The sequence below is a fragment of the Musa acuminata genome, chromosome BXJ2-11, assembly GCF_036884655.1.
Source record: "Musa acuminata AAA Group cultivar baxijiao chromosome BXJ2-11, Cavendish_Baxijiao_AAA, whole genome shotgun sequence".
NCBI lineage: Eukaryota > Viridiplantae > Streptophyta > Magnoliopsida > Zingiberales > Musaceae > Musa > Musa acuminata.
Window position 1 is genome coordinate 27,430,227 of NC_088348.1, and position 19,134 is coordinate 27,449,360.

General features: G+C 36.0%; 2 protein-coding genes and 1 non-coding gene across 3 annotated transcripts; all 3 read right to left on the reverse strand.

Moving 5' to 3' along the window:
- Positions 1-3,469: 3,469 nt before the first annotated feature.
- LOC135626567 (26S proteasome regulatory subunit RPN13-like) lies at positions 3,470-11,786 on the reverse strand. The gene is made up of 14 exons (XM_065131981.1): positions 11,636-11,786; positions 11,326-11,374; positions 9,217-9,309; positions 9,025-9,084; positions 8,590-8,628; positions 8,429-8,503; positions 8,114-8,180; positions 7,941-8,031; positions 4,948-5,066; positions 4,818-4,841; positions 4,648-4,742; positions 4,492-4,569; positions 4,360-4,414; positions 3,470-3,820 (listed from the first exon to the last, which is right to left on the reverse strand). Exons 2-14 carry the CDS (start codon positions 11,347-11,349, stop codon positions 3,672-3,674), a joined length of 969 nt encoding a protein of 322 aa, XP_064988053.1. The 5' UTR covers positions 11,350-11,374; positions 11,636-11,786; the 3' UTR covers positions 3,470-3,671.
- Positions 11,787-12,548: 762 nt separating this feature from the next.
- On the reverse strand, positions 12,549-17,621 carry LOC135626568 (protein mago nashi homolog). The gene is made up of 3 exons (XM_065131982.1): positions 17,317-17,621; positions 17,034-17,210; positions 12,549-12,830 (listed from the first exon to the last, which is right to left on the reverse strand). The coding sequence occupies exons 1-3, from the start codon at positions 17,542-17,544 to the stop codon at positions 12,765-12,767; spliced, it is 471 nt and encodes a 156-aa protein (XP_064988054.1). The 5' UTR covers positions 17,545-17,621; the 3' UTR covers positions 12,549-12,764.
- Positions 14,679-14,781, reverse strand: LOC135628053 (U6 spliceosomal RNA). Its single transcript, XR_010492777.1, has one exon. It is a non-coding gene; the product is annotated as a U6 spliceosomal RNA (small nuclear RNA).
- Positions 17,622-19,134: the final 1,513 nt, after the last annotated feature.

Consider the following 19,134-nt stretch of genomic DNA (forward strand, 5'->3'; position numbering starts at 1 on the left):
CTATTATTGGTAATGATGTGATTAAAGCTTACCAACATTTTTTTTCTTCGGGTCATATTCTTAAATAGATGAATTACACTTTTATTTTTTTAATTCGTAAGAATACAGGGGCTGATTCACTAGAGAACGATCGACTCATATCATTATGTAACTTTATTTATAAGATCATCTCCAAAGTATTGATAGATAGAATGCAAAGGGTAATACACAAGATCATTAGTCCTAATCATGCTGCTTTCATCAAAGAAAGAAGTATATATTATAATATTCTTCTTGCTAATGACTTTGGTCAAAGATCTACACTCGGAAGCAAGAGGGACGAAAATATGTTTTAAAGCTGATTTATGAAAAGCCTTTGATTCAGTTAATAGGAACTTTATCTATAAGATGCTCCTTGGTATGAACTTCCCTAGGTAATGGGTTAATTGGATTCAATGTTGCTTGGAAACTCCAAAGTTTTTTATACTCTTCAATGGCTCACCTATTGGCTTTTTTGGGAGCACGAATGACATCCGACAAGGTGATCCACTCTCTCCATATCTCTTTACTATTGCAATGAAAGGACTCAGCTGTATGTTAGAATAAGAAGTCTCCGATGGCAACATTAAGGTACCTCATCCTGGTTCTATTCATATATCATATAACTTTTGTAGATGATATTTTTATCTTTCTTCAGAATGATTCAACTTCAGTGAGGAACCTGACTACTATTCTGAATGATTTGGTATAGTTTCTGGCCTTCAGTTAAATCATGTAAAAAGTAAAGTCTATATGGGTCATTGCATTGAGGATAAGGATTTTATTACACACACTCTGGGGGTTAGTGAGGGAATTCTGTCAGTTCCTTATCTAGGTCTTTCACTCATATTCACTGGTATTCACAAAATCCACTATCAGCCTATCCTACAAAAAATAAAGAATAGAATTTCCTCTTGGAAAAATAGGCTTATTTCAAAAGCAAGACCATTTGAACTCATCCATTCGGTATTGTACGCTTACTCTATTTATTGGTCTAATGCATTTCTTCTGCTTGTTAGACTTCTCCAAGATATTGAAAGGTTATTTATGAACTTCTTCTAGAATGACATAAATGGTAAAACAATGCATATGGTAAATTGGGACAACATCTGCAAACCAAAATATGAAGGAGGGTTAAACTTGAGAAATACTGGAGATTGGAATAAAGCATGTTTGGTATAGAAATTGTGGAATATTTTACAAAACAAATGTTCCTTATAGTTACAATGGGTTCTTACTAGGTAATTTTCTAAGGAATCAATTTGGGAAGTTTTAGCAAAAACGTATCACTCTGCAGCTTAGAAAGGAATTTTAAAGGTAAGGAATTGGCTAATCAAACACATTTCCTATGCAATCTCTTCCGGAACCAGTACTGATATATGGTACGATTCTTGGGTGAATGGGAAGAATATATTTCAATTATATGGTAACATAATACAAAAAGATCTTAGAGCTCCCAAAGATTGGAAGGTTTCTGAGTTCATTACTAACGGTACATGGTGTCTCCCTAATCCTATTTCTCCTGAAATGTTATCACTTTGGCCGACTATCACAGCTATTTCAATCATGAACAACTCTTCTGATATGCTTATTTGGTCTCATGATAATGATAAATTTAGTACTATATCAGCATGGAATCAGATCAAGCAAAGGAACAATAAGTGGATCCCAAGTAGTTGGACATGGGATCGATCGGGATCACAAAGACATTCCTTATGCACATGGCAGACCCTTCTTGACAAACTACCTACAATAGACAATATAAAAAGAAGAGGTATTTATCTTGTTAATCGATGCTCCCTTTGTATGCAACGGGAAGAAACTATTGACCACTTCTATTTTGCTTGTAACTATACTAAATGGATATGGAAGGAGATTATTCGACGATTTGAACTCAATAGGCTACCGTAGCCAAACTTGCATCATGAATTATGCGAACTCATATAATGTTTCTTAAGAAAATGGCCTCAATTAGCAAAGGTTACTTTCAAATACGTTATTTAGTGGATGTGGAAGAAGAGATGTAACAAAATCTTTAAGCATCGACACACAAACAATGCTCAGCTTTTGACAGAGATTATTAGAGACTCAAGATCATGTATGGAGCACGATCTCAAAATTGAGCACTTTACACGAAGAGAGAATGATATTTTTATCATATTCAATTTTGCTATTAGTTAAAGATCTTGGGAATGATGTTGAAGAATTGTATGTATCCCGTAGTTATCTGTTTTAATAATGTATTGTACCCACAAGCAGTCTTGACATATCTGAACATTACATTTTATTTGTTGGCTATAGTTATGCGTCATAGTCTACAGCATGTGTAGTCATAACTATACTTTATTTATTGGCTACAGTTAGGAATTATAGTCTATGATATGTGTAGTCATAACTACCTCTTTGTTTGATTACTCTTGGAGATGAGTTTGTGGAGTGAGACCATTCTACCTTTGAGGTGGGGTCCACTATCCTAAACTACTGAATGAGATATCAAGCTTTAGTGATAGAAAAAGTTATTTGTATAAACTTCACACTTAATCAATTTATTTTTACTTAAAAAAAATTTAATAACATAAAAAAAAACTCATATAGTTAATATGAAATAATCGAGACTTATAATTTTATTATTATTGTTATTATTATTATGATTGATATTGTAAAAGTGACTTCTGGTAGGAAAGTTTTAACTTTTTAAAGAAAAAAAATACTGTTCCTTAAATCTAGGCTGGTTATTTTTAATTTTTCCTTTAATTTGTGCACTGATTGATTTGGATCGGTAAATTGCATCAAGTTGGTTTGGGTTTTAGCCTTTTCTTTTTTTCTTTTCTTTTTTTGGTAATTGAAGGTAAATATTTTTTGCTTGATCCGGTGAGGTCGCACTTTCTATGCCCAATCTGGTGAGATCGAGCATTCATGCCCAATCCGGTGAGGAATCTCTTTGTCGAGATGTTCTTGTGAGGTTTATTCGTTTTGCCTATAATATTGTGAAAGCCCAATCTGGTGAGGCATCCTTTTGTCAAGATGTTCTCGTGAGGTAGAGATGCTCATGACGCATCCGATATGCAGTCAAATTAATCTAGTTTTATCGTGTGGAAAGAGAGTTCAACATAAATTTTAATGTACATATAAGATTGATGTTGTAATATATAAAGCACTCGTATCTTCCTTCTGTCAAAAGGCACAAAGGTCACATTTCAATTTCAAGACTTCATTAGAAGTATATTTGACAAACCCCTTTCAATGATCAAACCAATTTTAATTTGTTTGCTGTGGACGAAAAATACTCGAAACAGTTGGGCGTCTATGGATATTGCCATCCTGTAACTGTATGGAAGGCTTACGAGATCGCCTACGTCGGATGTTGTTTTTGTGTATGCTGCAGCTTACTTCCATCTCCATTCGCTTCTTACTTTGGACAACTGCACAAGGATCAATATTTACAAGCTCATTGGCATGCATAATATAAAATGCTTTATAAATGACAGTTTATTGTTGAATGCAACTAAATCAATGTTTTTTTTAAAGAAAAATGTTACAATCATCATGAACAATCCAATTTTCACATGCATTTCCCACTTAAACAAAGCAAAATTGCCCAGATTCTAGCTAAACATAAGAAACATGTTGCCCATCACCAGCAACTGGTGCTGTCAGCTTTCGTCCATGGCGTCACCTCTACCACACCTTTGCGACTGGGAATCCTTGCTCTCATCTTGCGCCGAGTTGGACCCTGCAGCCTCCGATGATTTTGCCACCGAGTCTTCGAGAGCCTCGAGGAAAGACAGGACGGTGAATTTGTCTGCAAAACCTTTTAACTTCAGCTTTCACTTCAAGCATCGCAACAACAACAAAAACAAAGCAAATCATAATAGAAATCTTATCTAAATGGACTACCAACATGATTTTAGCTATTCGGGTTACAAGTTGAAGGTGCAGATGCTGAGTGCACTTCATGGTTTTATTTTCTCATCATCAAGACTATTGTATGTGCTGAAAGGTTGCTGATTAGCTTGGTCACTTCAGAACAGAAGGTTTCGCAGCAAACAATAATGCACTGAAAAGGCCAGGCCAAGTAATATTGCACCAGCGCAACTATATACTTGCAGCAACATGCAGTGATGTTTCATAACCATGTTGAAGTATATTTTCAGTGTGCAAATTTCTATTACCATAAATTTAGTAAGAACAGAAAATCTAAAAGACACTTGATTTATGCACAAGATCAAAAGAATTAACATTTCCAACAAGTGAGGCACACAAGAGCTTGATCGATAAAGGCAACAGGGAACATAATCTCCAAGCAGAAGAATGGTCATCAAGTTGAACAAAGAAACTTACATTTACTCGGGTTGATTCCAAACTGCGACAGATCTATCTGTCCTGTTCGAAGCACCTGTTTGACATTCAAAAGTGCAACGTTTTTTGAAACTAGGCAAAAGTCATATTTTCCAAATGGAGGCAATTTCTTACATGAGTAAATGTGTCTACTTGTTGACGGAATTGTGGACTCTGCAACAGTTCCATGAGATCAGCAGGACTCCAGGAACCCTAATAATAATAAAAGTATCATGGAGTGCAACAGGCAAGAAAGCACTACTTTTACATATTGTAGTTATTAGCATGTACCTCAGGCAAGTATTGTGCCAACTGTTGTTCAATTGGCAATGTTTCTATTAGAGGCAAGACCAAATCGGGCTTTAAAATGTCACCCAATCCCAACCCTAAAATTCATGATTTTAGCAGCATTACAGAAAGTAACTGTACAAAATAAACATTGAACCATGATTAAAATTTACCTGCATCAGGATCTTCAATAGCATCTAGAACACAAACAAAGGACAATAAGTTATAATAACAAGGCAGAAAAGCTAAAGGGTCTGGTCCCCATTAAGATTCCTCAACTAGAACTTAAACACTTAATGATACCTGCTGGCTGAATGCTTCTTAAAATCCTCTGCAGGTCTGCCAACTGCACAGGTCTGGCAGAGGAGGTTACTTCTCCACCTAATTCACCAGCTATGTTTTGATCAACCAGGTTTCCAGCTCTAAACATACATGATAAAAGAAAAACATCAATGACCCAGAAAGAGGCTTAAATAGAAAGTTGGAACTACTAGAAGACATGATATTGTAAAGAATGTGTAGATGCTAGCGCAACTAATTGGCCTCTGGTTGTGTAAAGTTATGAATGACTTTTTAAGTGAGAAATTCAAAAAAAAAAAAAAAAGCTCCACTTAGTACAATTTAGAGAGCAAAACTTGCTTCTTCAATCAAACATGTTTCAGAATAATGAAAACTTAAATAAATTAATGTGCATTGTTATTTTTTTCCTTGCGCTAATTTGCTTAAAATTGTTTGAATATTAAGAATCAAAATACTAAAACTTAAACACTGGGATATATTTGTAGGATATACTGAAGGGAAAAAAGGTCTTTTGGAAGAGTTACATTCTATCTCAAGGAGAAACTAAAACAAGTGGGTCAACTTTTACCTCTACTCCACTGGAGTGAAAATTCTTTTTATTGTCAAATAAGTTAGATCATGAACATCTTTTAAAATAAGGGAATGAGTTTATGAAGATATTAAGTACAAGCAAATATAATAAGTGAAGTATTTATTTTATGCTAATTAAGCATGATTCCAAATGGACTTGGTTTGAGAATTCCAATATAATATGATCCAAACAAATACACATTCACTTACTAGACAGCAGTATGAGCAGCAGAACAACAAAATACACGGCATCCAATGGAATACGCAAGTGACAAGACAGGCACATAAACAGAATTTCTTTACCAAATCCCACATGTTGGTAAGACTTGTTAGTCAACTACCCTACAGATGATCACATGTTATTTCCAACTTAATGAACATGAATTCCATCATGTATGAGATTTGGACTTAAACGTTCCCTCAATCTGTTATGACCTCCCCCTGTCTATTTTACCTCTGACATTACATTTCAGTTTGAGCTCATGCAAAGGTTGACCTTTCCCTTCTCTCTACCATCACAACTCATGCCAACAAACAGCTCAAGGGAAATGCCCAAGGTCCTACAGTAAGTTGTATAAGTACCTTAAATCACTTGCTCTTTCTCCAATCAGCATTATAACCAACCAAAATTATCAAAAACCATAAGCATATAAATTAAATGTTATCTACAATAGAAGGATAAGATCCCCAAGATTCCTATCTTTAAATGCATCATAATGCGGAGAACTATAAATTAAGACCTACCACAGGTATGCCAAGTGGTTCAACAAATGTGCAAAATCATATTATGGGTCTACTCCATTGCAAATTGCTAGAATTGTCTAACAGCCAGATAAGGTGGGAAAAGGTAATTGCATCCTCCTCCATATTCACTAATGTATTGTTATGGTAGTTGAACAGACCTCTATTAACTAACTTATATGGCCTCATGTTTCATGCCTCAGTTCTGTGTTATGACTTCATCAGAACCTCGAATTCTCTATTTTCATCCCTGTGCAAAAGTGAATTACAGGAAGAGACAACTGATCAGTTTATCCAAGAACTAAATTATATATTATCAAGTTCCAAAGAAGGAAACAGTGACTTATCAACCACTACAGTTCCTAACAATCATCTATGTGTAACCATCTCTGTTCTGATTGGTGATTTGGATGTAACTTTCAGTTTTTATACACCAACCATTGCCCAGCAATACAACAAGAAAGAAGGTCAACCTTTACTTCTGTTCAACCAATTGAGAAGCACGTTGAGCCATAAAGGAGACAGTTGTGAAAAAATGAAGAGACAAATTTTCACAAGTCTACCGCAGTTACTACGCCAGCTAGCCAAAGACGAAGGAAAAAAAAGTTTATAGTGCCAATAATTAATTAAAACAAATAAATTACTTGAATTATCAGGACATGATAAGTTTGAAATTGTAAGGCAATTGACAGTGAATTAATTGAAAGGATCTCACTTACACATGAAAAGATCCCAAAGGAGTCTTCAAAAGGAAGCTATCAAGCCATCAACAAATAACAATTTTACAATGCTCCACTTATGCATGAGCAATTAAAAAATCCATTCGGCGTGGCAAGATTAAAGATGGTAATCAATTAGTATCTCGGCTAGTCAACGATCATGCCAAAGGCGATGATTGCCTTTTATGGACTACCCTTAATACCACAGTTCTTTCTCATGGAAACATAAAATGCTTTTTGAAACTAAAGGGGTAATCACATAAAATGTACATATACACACATGTATATATATGTATGTATATATACATATATACATACATATATACATATATATATATATATATATATATATATTAAAAAAATTAGTTTCATATTACTATTGCAAAATTGATAGAAAAACATCTAAGCACATAACATAGAAAATACCCAGATGTACCTTGTCAGCGGTGTTCAATGTTTTTAGGGGCACATATGATGTAAAAATTTGCAGAATGTCCAACCGCAATTAGAGTTTACATGCAATAATTCCTACAAGAAAAGAAACAAACAAACAAATAGGAACCAGTTTTGCAGAATGATACCAAGTGGATGGGCCCAAAATCTAGAACTTTGATTTCAACTGCTTTTTACTACGCTATATATAGTATTGAGGTTTATCCCCTACTCCTGTAATCAGATATTTCAAAATTTGTTAGGTACTAATTTGTGTTGGAAGCATCTACTTTTAGTTATTAAATGACTTTGAACCCCAATTTGTCCTATTTGCTGCTATCCCTTCAACATAAAATAATAATGATTTTCTAGCTCACATTAAATAGTAACAGTAATCACAGAAATTACTATGAAAGAAAATTGTTTTACACAAAAAAATAAAGCAGAGGATATTAAATTTTTCTACAGACAAAGTATGTTAAAAGTAGTTGACTACATAATTATGCATCAGAATGATACTAAATGTATGCACACCTGGATGAAAAATCATCCTCCACTGTATTGTCAGACATGTCAGACATCTGAGGTGGAACTGAAGCTTCAGCCTCATCTTCTCCCATTAGATCTGATAAAGAGTCATACTTTAGAAAACAATAAATCAGAAAAACAAAACATCACAAACGTGTGCCTCAAGGATTTTGACATACCTAAAGGTTGGTTAATGTAGCAATTGACGGAGGTGAATATTTGTGAGTCCTCATCAGCTCTTGGCTCCTAAGATTCATTGGTACAAAATAGTTCAGAACAAGGTTTCGTGTAGGCCGGTACTAATTGGTATTTATTTTCTTTAATTTTTTTAGTAATAGCGGTGAGTACAGGTCGATATCACCCGCTGTACAGGTACAAACCAGTTGCCAAAACCAGTATCAGACTAGTACTTGAAACCTTGGATGAAAATCCAAAGGCTTGATGTAAATGATAAAAGAAATTCTCAAATGCTCACAGTATTCAAGTCAGCTAACCTGCATCCAAAAGAAGCTCTTCCTATTATCATGTCTAAACTTCAAAATATACACCCTTTCAGAGGATTGAGACACCTGAAAGACATTGATACCCAGGGGAATCATTTAGGTCCCGCAAAAATAAAACCAAAAGGCATTACTAGGTGGCATGAAATAAGAACCTTCTCAAAAACAGCTTCATCTGGGAAGATGATCTGATCCTGTTATCTGGTCAAGAAAATCTATGACAGCAATGCTCAAAAAGTTCTTTAGAAAGTGGAACATGAAGAGATGATAAAAGCCAGCAGCTAACCAAACAGAAAGCTAGATAACACCTATGCAAATTCTAGTCAATCACGAAAGGATAGAATCAACAGGAGACAGCTAGCACATTAAAAACAACCATTACCAGAAAAAAAAAAAAAGTAATTAACACAAAGGAGGCCAGAGGAATCCCAGCATAGCCTGTTCAAAAAGGAAACTGAAAAGACACGGCTAAAATGTCAAACAGATGCTACTAAAAAAAGAAAACCAGAGATGTAATTATATTATGCGCATTATGTAATCAACAATTGAGTAGCTGTTAAAATGTCTTGCTATGTGTTTCAGAAGGATACATCTTCAACGACGTTCTGGGTTCGATCAATCCACTGGAAGTGAACTAATCCCTCCTCACTCTAATGATGAAATTTCACAAAAAATTACAAATTGACTTTAGGAAAGATAAAGATGAAAACATATAGTGTAACCTCATATAGTTGGATCTCAAACAAAATTGCTTAAATAACTGGTTCAAGAACAAGGCATACCCTTCCTATACGAACAAGCCCTTTCCTGGTATCTGGTACCACCCTTGTACCATCGAGGACCATCTTACCTGCACGAAATTCCAACATGATCTCCTGGACCAGAAATAGGCATTGGTCAGCATATCATGTGCTAAAGGTAATGAGTGCTCAATCTCATGGAATTACTCTAAAATGTATTGCAATGAAAAGCGTCATTAGATTATACTCCACAAACAGCAAACATTCATTTTTTTTCCAGAATAAGTTCCTTAAAAAATTAATAGCTCCAACAATAGTCAATGCTATTTATGCCAAATCAGTGATTTAAAAAGCTCTAAGCGTCAAAAGACACCAAGGTCAAAAAACACCCGAGGCGCTAGACGCTCGCCCGAACGAAACGAGATTCTAAAATATAAAAAATATAATATAATTAATAAATATAATTATTTAAATAAAAATATGATATTAAATTAAGAAAATCTTGCAAAATCACAATATCACATTAACAAAAAATCTTAAAATTCAAATCAGTAACAATAATTTCAAATAAATAAAAATAGCAGTATTAAAATTAAAATAATATATTATTAATCTAATAAATAAAAAATACTATTACTAGTATACTGTTAATATACTGTTAACAGTATACTATTGAGTCGATGTGAGTAAGAGTAAGACAGCGGCGACGAGCGACGAGCAGTGGTAGCGGGAAGCAACAACACTGGCAAGCAGCGACAACAACAGCGAGCAACGATAGTGGCAGCGGCAACGGTAACGAGAGTGCAACGTAAGAGTAAGACCGATGCTGCTGACTGAGAGCAGCAACAGCGGTAGCAGCAAACAACAACAACGGGAGCGGCGAGCAACGACAGTGGCAGCGGTGAGCAACGACAATGGCAGTGGCAGCGGAGAGCAACGACAACGGAGAGGAAATGTCGGCAGCAAAATCGCGAGCAAGGTTAGGGTTGGGGAAGTCGCGAGAGGGATGCTGGGAGGCTGATATTGGTACTTTAGTTGGTTCGATTGAACCAAATAAAGCACTAGGGTCGCCTGGTTTAACCCGGGCGCTCGCCCGAGCCCAAGCGTCGAGCGCTTCGGGTGAGCGCCCAGGCGACGCCTCTTTGAAGCGTGCCGCCTGGACATGAAGCGAGGCGCTCGGGCCTCGCCTCGCCCAAGCGCCTATTGAAATCACTGGCATCAAATATCTAACGAAAGATGATAATTGCTATAAAGTCTTTCTGATCAGGCCAAATTCTACTCCAGGAATAGCACTGACATCTTACAAAGGTTCTCTTCCATGAGCATGTCAAACTCGTAACTAGTTCTACGTGTGCCATTCCTTTTCTAGAATGCGCTGTTTCTCCATCCTACTCCAGTACATATTGATAACTTTGGATACATTTAAAGTTTGCATGCTCATCTCACAGTACAATAGTTTTGATTTCTACTTATTCACCAACAAAACACACTGTTTTTAACATAAACAGTCAGGGTCACGATTTGCGGAAGAGATTTATGTGGCTGGTAAGGATATATATTTTACACCATTGCAGAAGGACCTATCTACCTATAATACAAAGCAAATTCCAAACAATAGCCCTCCCCTTAATAACTATCATTTAATTTCATCACCAGGTCATCTATCCAGCAACCAATTTCACATGTGGCGGATCATACTTAGATATTCATAAAAGTCAACCGAGGAATAGAAAAATCATACTTTTGGACTGTCATAAATCCATTTTATATAGTTTAACTCCATCCCTCACCTCTCTGAGTGCAAATTAGTCACAAGAAACCCACCAAGGCATGCTTGAGGATGTCGTGGTACTACCAATTAACAAAAAACAGTTTCTTTTTAATATCTCACAGTCAGAGATAATGACACCCATATCATGACTGAACCAAACGAACAATTATTGTACAAAAAGTACACGAATCACGTCCAAAAGTCGAAATAGCTTTGCCATCACTGTCATGTAGCTCTTTGTCACTGTTATATCTAAAATTCCTGTTCACAAGATTCACAAATAAAACTTGAGCATATAATGACATAAGAACCCGTCAAAGAAGAAGGAGATGCAAAATTAAAATACATAGCAAAAACAAAGTTAATAATCAGCTGGTTACCTGCAGCGGAACATCGTTCTCCATCGTTCACAATCCAATCACGCTGAACCTAAGAAGTCGTCACAAAAGTGGTCAATGCAAGCTGAGTCACAATCTCAAGCTCATACCAAGCAATCAGATGAAAAGGGCAGAGGGCGGGAAGGAGGAGGTAAGAATTAGAGAAAAGAGAAAGGAAAGCAAGCAAGAAAAAGAAGAGGATCGACAAGCCGACAGGGAAAACCCTAGGGTTTCCCCTGAACCACAACCGAAACCTAATCATAATCTGAGTGGATAAAAGAAAAAGGGAGCCAAATCAAAGGGATTCCTCCACCTCCTGAATACAGTCGATGGCAGATTCGAGCTTCGACTCGAACACAGTTGATATATTGGTGCCTCGGCGCGGAGAAGCGCTTTTGGGGCGAAGGTTGCCTGGAGGAGATTTGAGAGCTCGGGGAGAAGGCGTCTTGGTGGTCTCATATAGTGGATATTCTAAATTACCATATAGCCCTGGTCCGTGAAGAGACTCGTGTCTCGGGTACGACATGTCGGGTTGGAGCGGTTCATGGAATCCAGATTCGCAAGGCTGTGTCGAACGTGTTTCACGTCTCGTGCTCGATTTCCGCACGTTACTATGTCGTGAAATAGGAAATAATGAATATTTGATCAAAATTATCTAATATGGCATAATTTAATTTATATACTCCTAAACTTAATTTTAGCATATACGTAAATATAAACTTATATAATTATTTTTTATAACAATTTTCGACTTTGAATAATAAAATTATGGGTGAATTATTGAGAAAACCCCTTCTATTGAACATTTTTTCAAATAGATACCCACTCGTCATTCACATCGAATGGGTTCCATAAGTTAAATCGATTTAATTATAATAGTTTCATACATACTTACAGCATATGTTTGTTAAAGTTCTCTGTAACCTTCTTTAGAAATATTATCAACTAGCATAAAAATGAAGGGTTTTATATGTTTTGATTCCCAACTCGATATAAAAATATATATTTAAAATCATAGTTAAAATTTGTATTATAATTTGAGTCATTGTTCCTCGACTATAATATTTTTATATAAATAACAAATATTATAATTTCATTTAAAAACATTATAGTTGATATAAAACTCAATTTTGTATGCTATTATTCTTAATTCAATAAAAATAGTTTATTTATATCTGAATTGATAAAACCGCATCCTACAAACAATGATAAGAGAGAGCTTCGAATTGGAAAAAAGCTTCATGAACTCACACAACCAAGTTTTTCAAAATACAACATATATGAAGAGTACAACCAACAGAATCAATAAGGCGTTACAGGTCAATGTCTCACATCAAGGGTTGTTGGTTAGATAAGGTTTCATCAACAGTGTGCCTCAAAACTCAAGTCTGACAGGGAGCATAGATCCAAGTCTAGAGAAGCAGAAATGCGGAGATTTAACTTTATGACTGAATAGGCTTAATCTTGAAGTGCAAAGAAATCAAGGAAAACACAAAGCATTTGAGATCCTGCAACAAGCAAAATAAAAACTTATTAATCGCGACAAAAACCAAATACAGGATGAGATATCTCGAATATACTGCTCGACGTAACATTCTACAATCCCTAGAACAATGAGCTGAAAAAAGAGTTAGAAATACAACACCAGCATCCCTGGACAAAGAAATGCGTAAATAAGATTTCTATTGGTGCACTCAATTCCGCAAAATAGCAGATGGAACCAAACAACTTAACCTATTTCTTTTGGTGGAAATTAATCAGAGAATCGTACAAGACCACTAAACTGCCGCATGATCAGCTACATCAACTTTCTCAAGTTCTGTATGAATTTCATCTAAAAACTTTAACCATCAACAACTTCCAGAACATGATTGGTGAGTTTTTTAACAAGGGTGAAGAACTGAATATAAACTTTCAAATATGTAATGACTTGTGAAGTTGTCACCATATTACATGAGCATAAATATATATTAGAACTAGAACATATATGCTATTATTGCTTCATAGAGAAGTTGTAATCTGTGGAATCTGAGCTTCTTTGATGTGAGAACATAAATTCAGTTCTATTTCTTTGGAGCTACAATTTATTGTCCCGGTTATACAGTAAAGACAGAGTATATTCCTCAACATAATATGTTGACAAAAGAAAGCCACAAAAGAATTTTGGTGGCCTAGACTCATCCAGTAAACAACATAGAGATGTTACCTGTGCCATTGCTAGTACAAAGCCAAAGTATAATGAGGTAGTCAATTCCAGAATTATTAAACTTGTGATGAGCAAAGGAAAGAAACCTCAGATGTAATTGTTCAGAACTACAACTTGTCGTGAACTTAATGTTACTCAAACACTAGACAGTAAGCCTACTAATACATGAGAAAGAAAGAGAAGGCAAGGCAAAACCATCAACCTGCTCATAGTCCATATTCAACAAAGTTCAATTTTTAGATTCCTCCTCCAAAGATCACTGCTTAGTGGTTTAAAATTTCAACAAACCACAATCAGCGAACAAGATTTTTCAAGGAAACAAAAGAAAACTACCTCAAAGGCAGAAATAGATCCATGCCTTAAGGAGAAACAGACAAGCTAAACACATTTACAAAAGGTTTTGCATGTAGAAGTTTAATATATGATAAGTTAAAGCTGCATCCTCATAATCGACTAAAGCTATTATGATCCATATGAAATATAGTCAAGTCCTAGAGTTAAATTTTCTGAACTAAGTAGCGTCTTAAGTAGACTCCTGAAGAGTATACATAATGAAACAAAAGGTAAAATGAGCTAAACCATGGCAATATACCAATTATTTTACTCCAAATCGGCCCCAACAAATTGAACTAACACTGAGCCACCATGAAAGTGAGAAAGTTTCATAAAACAACCATGCTCATGTAGAGGATAAAGTTAATGTTTTGATCACAAACAAAAGCACATCTTTCTGTTCTAGAAACTTATTGGTACCTATTTAAACCTAAAGAATTTATTTTCAATAATGCTAATGATACAGTGGCCAAAAATTAATGGCATTGAGAACCCATTCCATGACAACTCAAACTCCAAGATGGCTTTTATTTCGTCTAACTAGCCAACTACAAAAGCTGGATACAAAGGAAATTTATCCAAACATCTTACATAAGGACTGACATCCCCAGAAATCCAATCAGATTAAGCAAAATACCAATCATAGGAACATAATATACAACATTAAAATCATTATCTTGTACCAATACTATCCTTGCGATTGATAATTTTTTATCAGGTTAATCTTGCCTGTGTATGCAACCAGTCTACAAGCTTCAATGTCATGTCTTGGATTTTGAGTTCAAAACTTCAGAGAGAATAGAAAAGGTAAATAGAATTTATGGAGAAACATTTCTCAATTTGTGTGTGTCATCCTTGAGCAAGGGTCATGCTAATCTTCTTTGTATCATTCCAATTTTATTAGATGTATCCAAAGAGACGATAGAATTTATGAAGAGCCTGAATAAATCTGAGCTATAATCCACATACATCAGAAGAACTTGTGACTGATCATATCCCCAGCCATCACACAATCAAGCTTCTTTTTTCCTAACAAAGGAGTAGAAATACGAAAGCACAAAAAAATCCTAGGCACCTATTATGAGCTGCCAGTGAAAGATGTTACTAACATCAACTATGTTTTATTACAAAAAGAATCCCAAGAATTTCGTGGAATCTATTGCATATACTAATTAGCTATTCAGTATCATCCAGAAGTGTATCCATTTCATAATTCTCTACAACAAGATAGTCAATAATAAAGTTCTTTCCAAAATGGCCACTATATAAAAGAGAAAATATTCAGTCATCACCAATTTTTTCTTCACTATAAGCCCAATCAATGAAAATAGCAAACAGTGTTTAAAAAGCAAAAAAGAGATACAAAAGAAAGAAAAGATAAATCGTAATACACAATTAGACACTCTACACCATTGTCAATGAAATATTTTAGTTCATTGACATCAAAATTTTTATCAAGTAGTAGAAAGGATGAGAAGTATGCATAATAATCAACAAGTCTTAAGCTTAGAATATGTACAGCATGTTGAAAAAGTAAATTCAATCTGCAAACCCTTAGTGTGAGGGGAAAAAGTATAAACCATTGCAACTCATTAAGAGTGAATACCTAAAAAAATTGATTTTAAAAAAAATCTACAAAAACTACATTTAAAAAGCTGATCACATGGCCTGAGATATTTTCTTATGACTGGAGAATGAAGCAAAGCTACCTTTAGAGAGCAGTAACTGAAAGTTCATGAAACAGAACCAATTGATACCAGTTTACCAGAAAAATCTGTCTAAATCTGAACATGATAATTTCACATCAGAATTAGAAAAAATAACGTCAAATTAACAAGCATAAATATGTCTGGGAAGGTAATAAAAAACTTGTTTGACGGACAAATACCTTAAACACAATGGTTATACAGCAGAAGATGAAAAATTGAAGTTTACTCTTGTTTTTAAGATGGATGGAAAGCCTTACACAACTAAGGGACCTATAGCAAAATCAGATTTATAAAAGGCATAGTAAAACTAATAGTACTTTGCTGGAACCAAAAACAAAATGGGATATACAATGGGCTTCTATCTAAATGATAGTGCACACACAACAAGTGTATATAGCATAATCCTGATCACTGTCGACCTCCACCACATCTCAACACCAAGTTCTTTCATTTTTTTCACCCATGAATCATCATGGCTTAGACTCAACATCAGGCAAACTACATCATGACATCTATCATCACCTATCATACCGATCTCTGTCTAGAGAGAATATTAAGAGCTCAAAATGTTGGTGTTTTGGAAGCCAAGCACATACTCTTAAGTAGGAGCTGCTGAAGCTTACAGATCTTGGTGCAAATTCTGAAGTCACAAAATTCCTTGGAGATACAAAAGTATTTTTGAATCGTAAAAGTCAGTCATGTCTATCAAAAAGCAAAAGACATAGCTTATTGACCCACTAATTTGACTAGGGTAAATAGGACCGATCTGACATTGACTGCTAATTATCCTATAAAGAGTCTTCATATTTTGAACTGAGATTCCATCAATGATTAATACATACTTCAGTTGAGTAACCATAAAAGTTTTACATTTTTTAAGGAAATAGTATGAAGGTCAGGTAATAATGAGAATTCAAAAAAAGGAAAAAGATTCAAACAGCTATGAGAACATTTATCTGAAAAGGATTCACGATGAACCGGACTCTCAAATCCTGGTGCAGATTCTGAAGTGCAAATCATTGGAGATCAGGAAGACATTGTGCAAGTCAATCATATCAATAGAGGATAAAACCACATAGTTTATTGACTTGTTAATTTTGCTTGGGTGAAAAAGGACTAATATGACTAGGAAAAGCGCATAGCTTATTGAAGACAACATTTTTGAACTCTGATATCATCGGAGATTATGTACATCATGTTAAAGCTTTTACATTTTCGCTGAAAAAAATTTGAAGGGCAGAAGAATAACAAAGCTTTAAAAGAAAAGGAGAGAAATTGAACAGCTAAGAGAACATTCATCAACTAAGATCCTTTCTATTATTCTACATGCACACACATTTCATTAAGCCTCTCCTACCCCTCCCATTCGCATTGTACCTTCAAGCCCGCTCTTCATTGGGCAACAAGTAGGAACCGGAAAGAACAAACAATCCAAAAGGAACAATAATTGAAACATCACAAACCTGAACAAGATAATAGAAGACGCGAAGGCCCTCGGGATCCTGGCTACCCTGGACGTCGACGAGGGACCCGATCTTGGAAGTGGTGAAGGAGATATGCTCGTTGTTCATCACGATCTCCAGCTCCTGCCGGCCGACCCGATCCGGGGGCGGCCAGTTATTGTCGTCCTCCCTCATGATCTGCAGCAAAACCAACCGCACAAAGGGCTAGCATCATCACAAAAGGAACAAATCCAAAATAAACCCTAGAAATCGAAACCCTAATCGAAAGGGGTGAGGGGGGAACCTCGCTGTCGGCGATGATGCGGCGGCACTCTCGGAGTACGGCGGGGGAGACGAAGACCTCCTTGCGGATCATGGTGTCGTTCTTGTAGTTGGAATTGTTGGCGTAGCGGAGCTTGCCGTCGGGGCGGAACTCGAACTCCAAGAACTCGTGCCCGAACTTGCCCTTGTGGCCCACGTAGTAACGCAGGTAGAACTCGTCCTGATCGCCACCAGCACCCGACGCTGCCATTGTCGCCGTTGCAGCCGGCACCACTGCCACCGCTTGCCTCCTAGAAATCTCTCCAAAGGGGCCTTCTTGCCGTTCTGTCTATTTAACTGAAGGGGCAGGAATATTTACATGTAGGTCTTGTACTTTTTTTTTCGTTAAAAATGTCCTTTTATTTTGCATCAACACCCTTCGACATTATTATATCATATTATATTATATTATATTATATTATATTATATTATATTATATATATACATACATATAAACACATATATATATATATATACATATACATATATATATACATACATATATGCAAACATATATATATATATATATATATATATATATATATATATATATATATATATATATATATACATATATATATATAGACACACACATATATATACACATATATATATACATATATATATGTATATATGTATATATATATATACATGTATATATATACATATATATATACATATATATATATACATATATATATACATATATATATATACATATATATATATATATATATATATATATATATCCTGATCAATTGTTTATTTTCTTTTTTAACCTTACAGCTATTAGTTTTCAATAACTCCTTTCATATTTTTATTTTTATAAATCAGTACTCCTTTAAAAATGATGATCATTTTTTTTTTAAGTCAACCTGATTTTTTTTTTTCACTTTGATGCCAAGATAAACTCCTTTGAATCATACAAAACTATATCGGACAATACCTCCTCTAATACTTAAGTTAATTGATAAATCAAATATATATGTTTAATGTGTCTCGTAACATACCTATGCTGTGGCAGAGGGAGTCAGCACGGCTTGATTCAGTCCCGGGTGCGTAAGATCATCCACGTCGGCGCACGAGCGACGAAGATCGTCGTCCGGTGAGGTCGGGCTTGGGTTTTGGCTTCAAGGTCTGGAAACTCCCCTTGGTTGGTCACCTCCCTCTCTATCACTTGTCCCTACACACAGTTAGGGTCGGGAAGGGGGCTCCCGACTTCGACCTCTCCAAATATTTTGTTAGAATTGGGTGGAAAATGAGCTAAGAATCGCCTTTGTCACTGGTTTTTATCCCTCCGCTAGGAGACCATTCGTACCTACCATATTTATGGTTATTGACCCACCGAGTGGCGGACTTAATCTTAAGGCGGATGTTGGGCATCCTCGGTGTCACGACGTTTGAGCGGTGGCGTCGTACTTGGTGTCATCCCGACCTTTACGAGACGGTACTGCACTTGGTCGACGTCGCCCCGATCTTCGTGGGACAATGCTGTACTTTGTCGACGCCATCCCAACTTTTGTGGGACGGCACTATGCCCAAGTGGCGTCGTCCCGACTTTCGCGGGATGACACGGTACTCGGTCAGTGCCGTCCCAATCTTTACGGGACATCGCTGTACTTGGTCGGTGCCGACCCGATCTTTGTAGGACGACACGGTACTCGGTCGACGTCATTCCAATCTTTGTAGGATGGCGCTGTACTTGGTCAATGTTGACCCAATCTTTGCAGGATGGCACTGTACTCGGTCGGTGTCGTCCGACCTTTGCGGGACGACACAGTACTCAATCAGCACTGTCCTA

Excerpts from the sequence above, each read along its gene's own strand:
- LOC135626567 (XM_065131981.1), bottom strand. The coding sequence starts at position 11,349 with ATGGAGAACGATGTTCCGCTGCAG. Across the intron at positions 8,504-8,589 it reads ATGAAGCTGTTTTTGAGAAG|GTGTCTCAATCCTCTGAAAG; the intron begins GTTCTTATTTCA and ends AATGTCTTTCAG. Across the intron at positions 4,842-4,947 it reads AAGAAGCATTCAGCCAGCAG|ATGCTATTGAAGATCCTGAT; the intron begins GTATCATTAAGT and ends TTTGTGTTCTAG.
- LOC135626568 (XM_065131982.1), bottom strand. The coding sequence starts at position 17,544 with ATGGCAGCGTCGGGTGCTGGTGGCGATCAGGACGAGTTCTACCTGCGT. Across the intron at positions 17,211-17,316 it reads GCATCATCGCCGACAGCGAG|ATCATGAGGGAGGACGACAA; the intron begins GTTCCCCCCTCA and ends GTTTTGCTGCAG. Across the intron at positions 12,831-17,033 it reads TCTTCTATTATCTTGTTCAG|GATCTCAAATGCTTTGTGTT; the intron begins GTTTGTGATGTT and ends TGCTTGTTGCAG.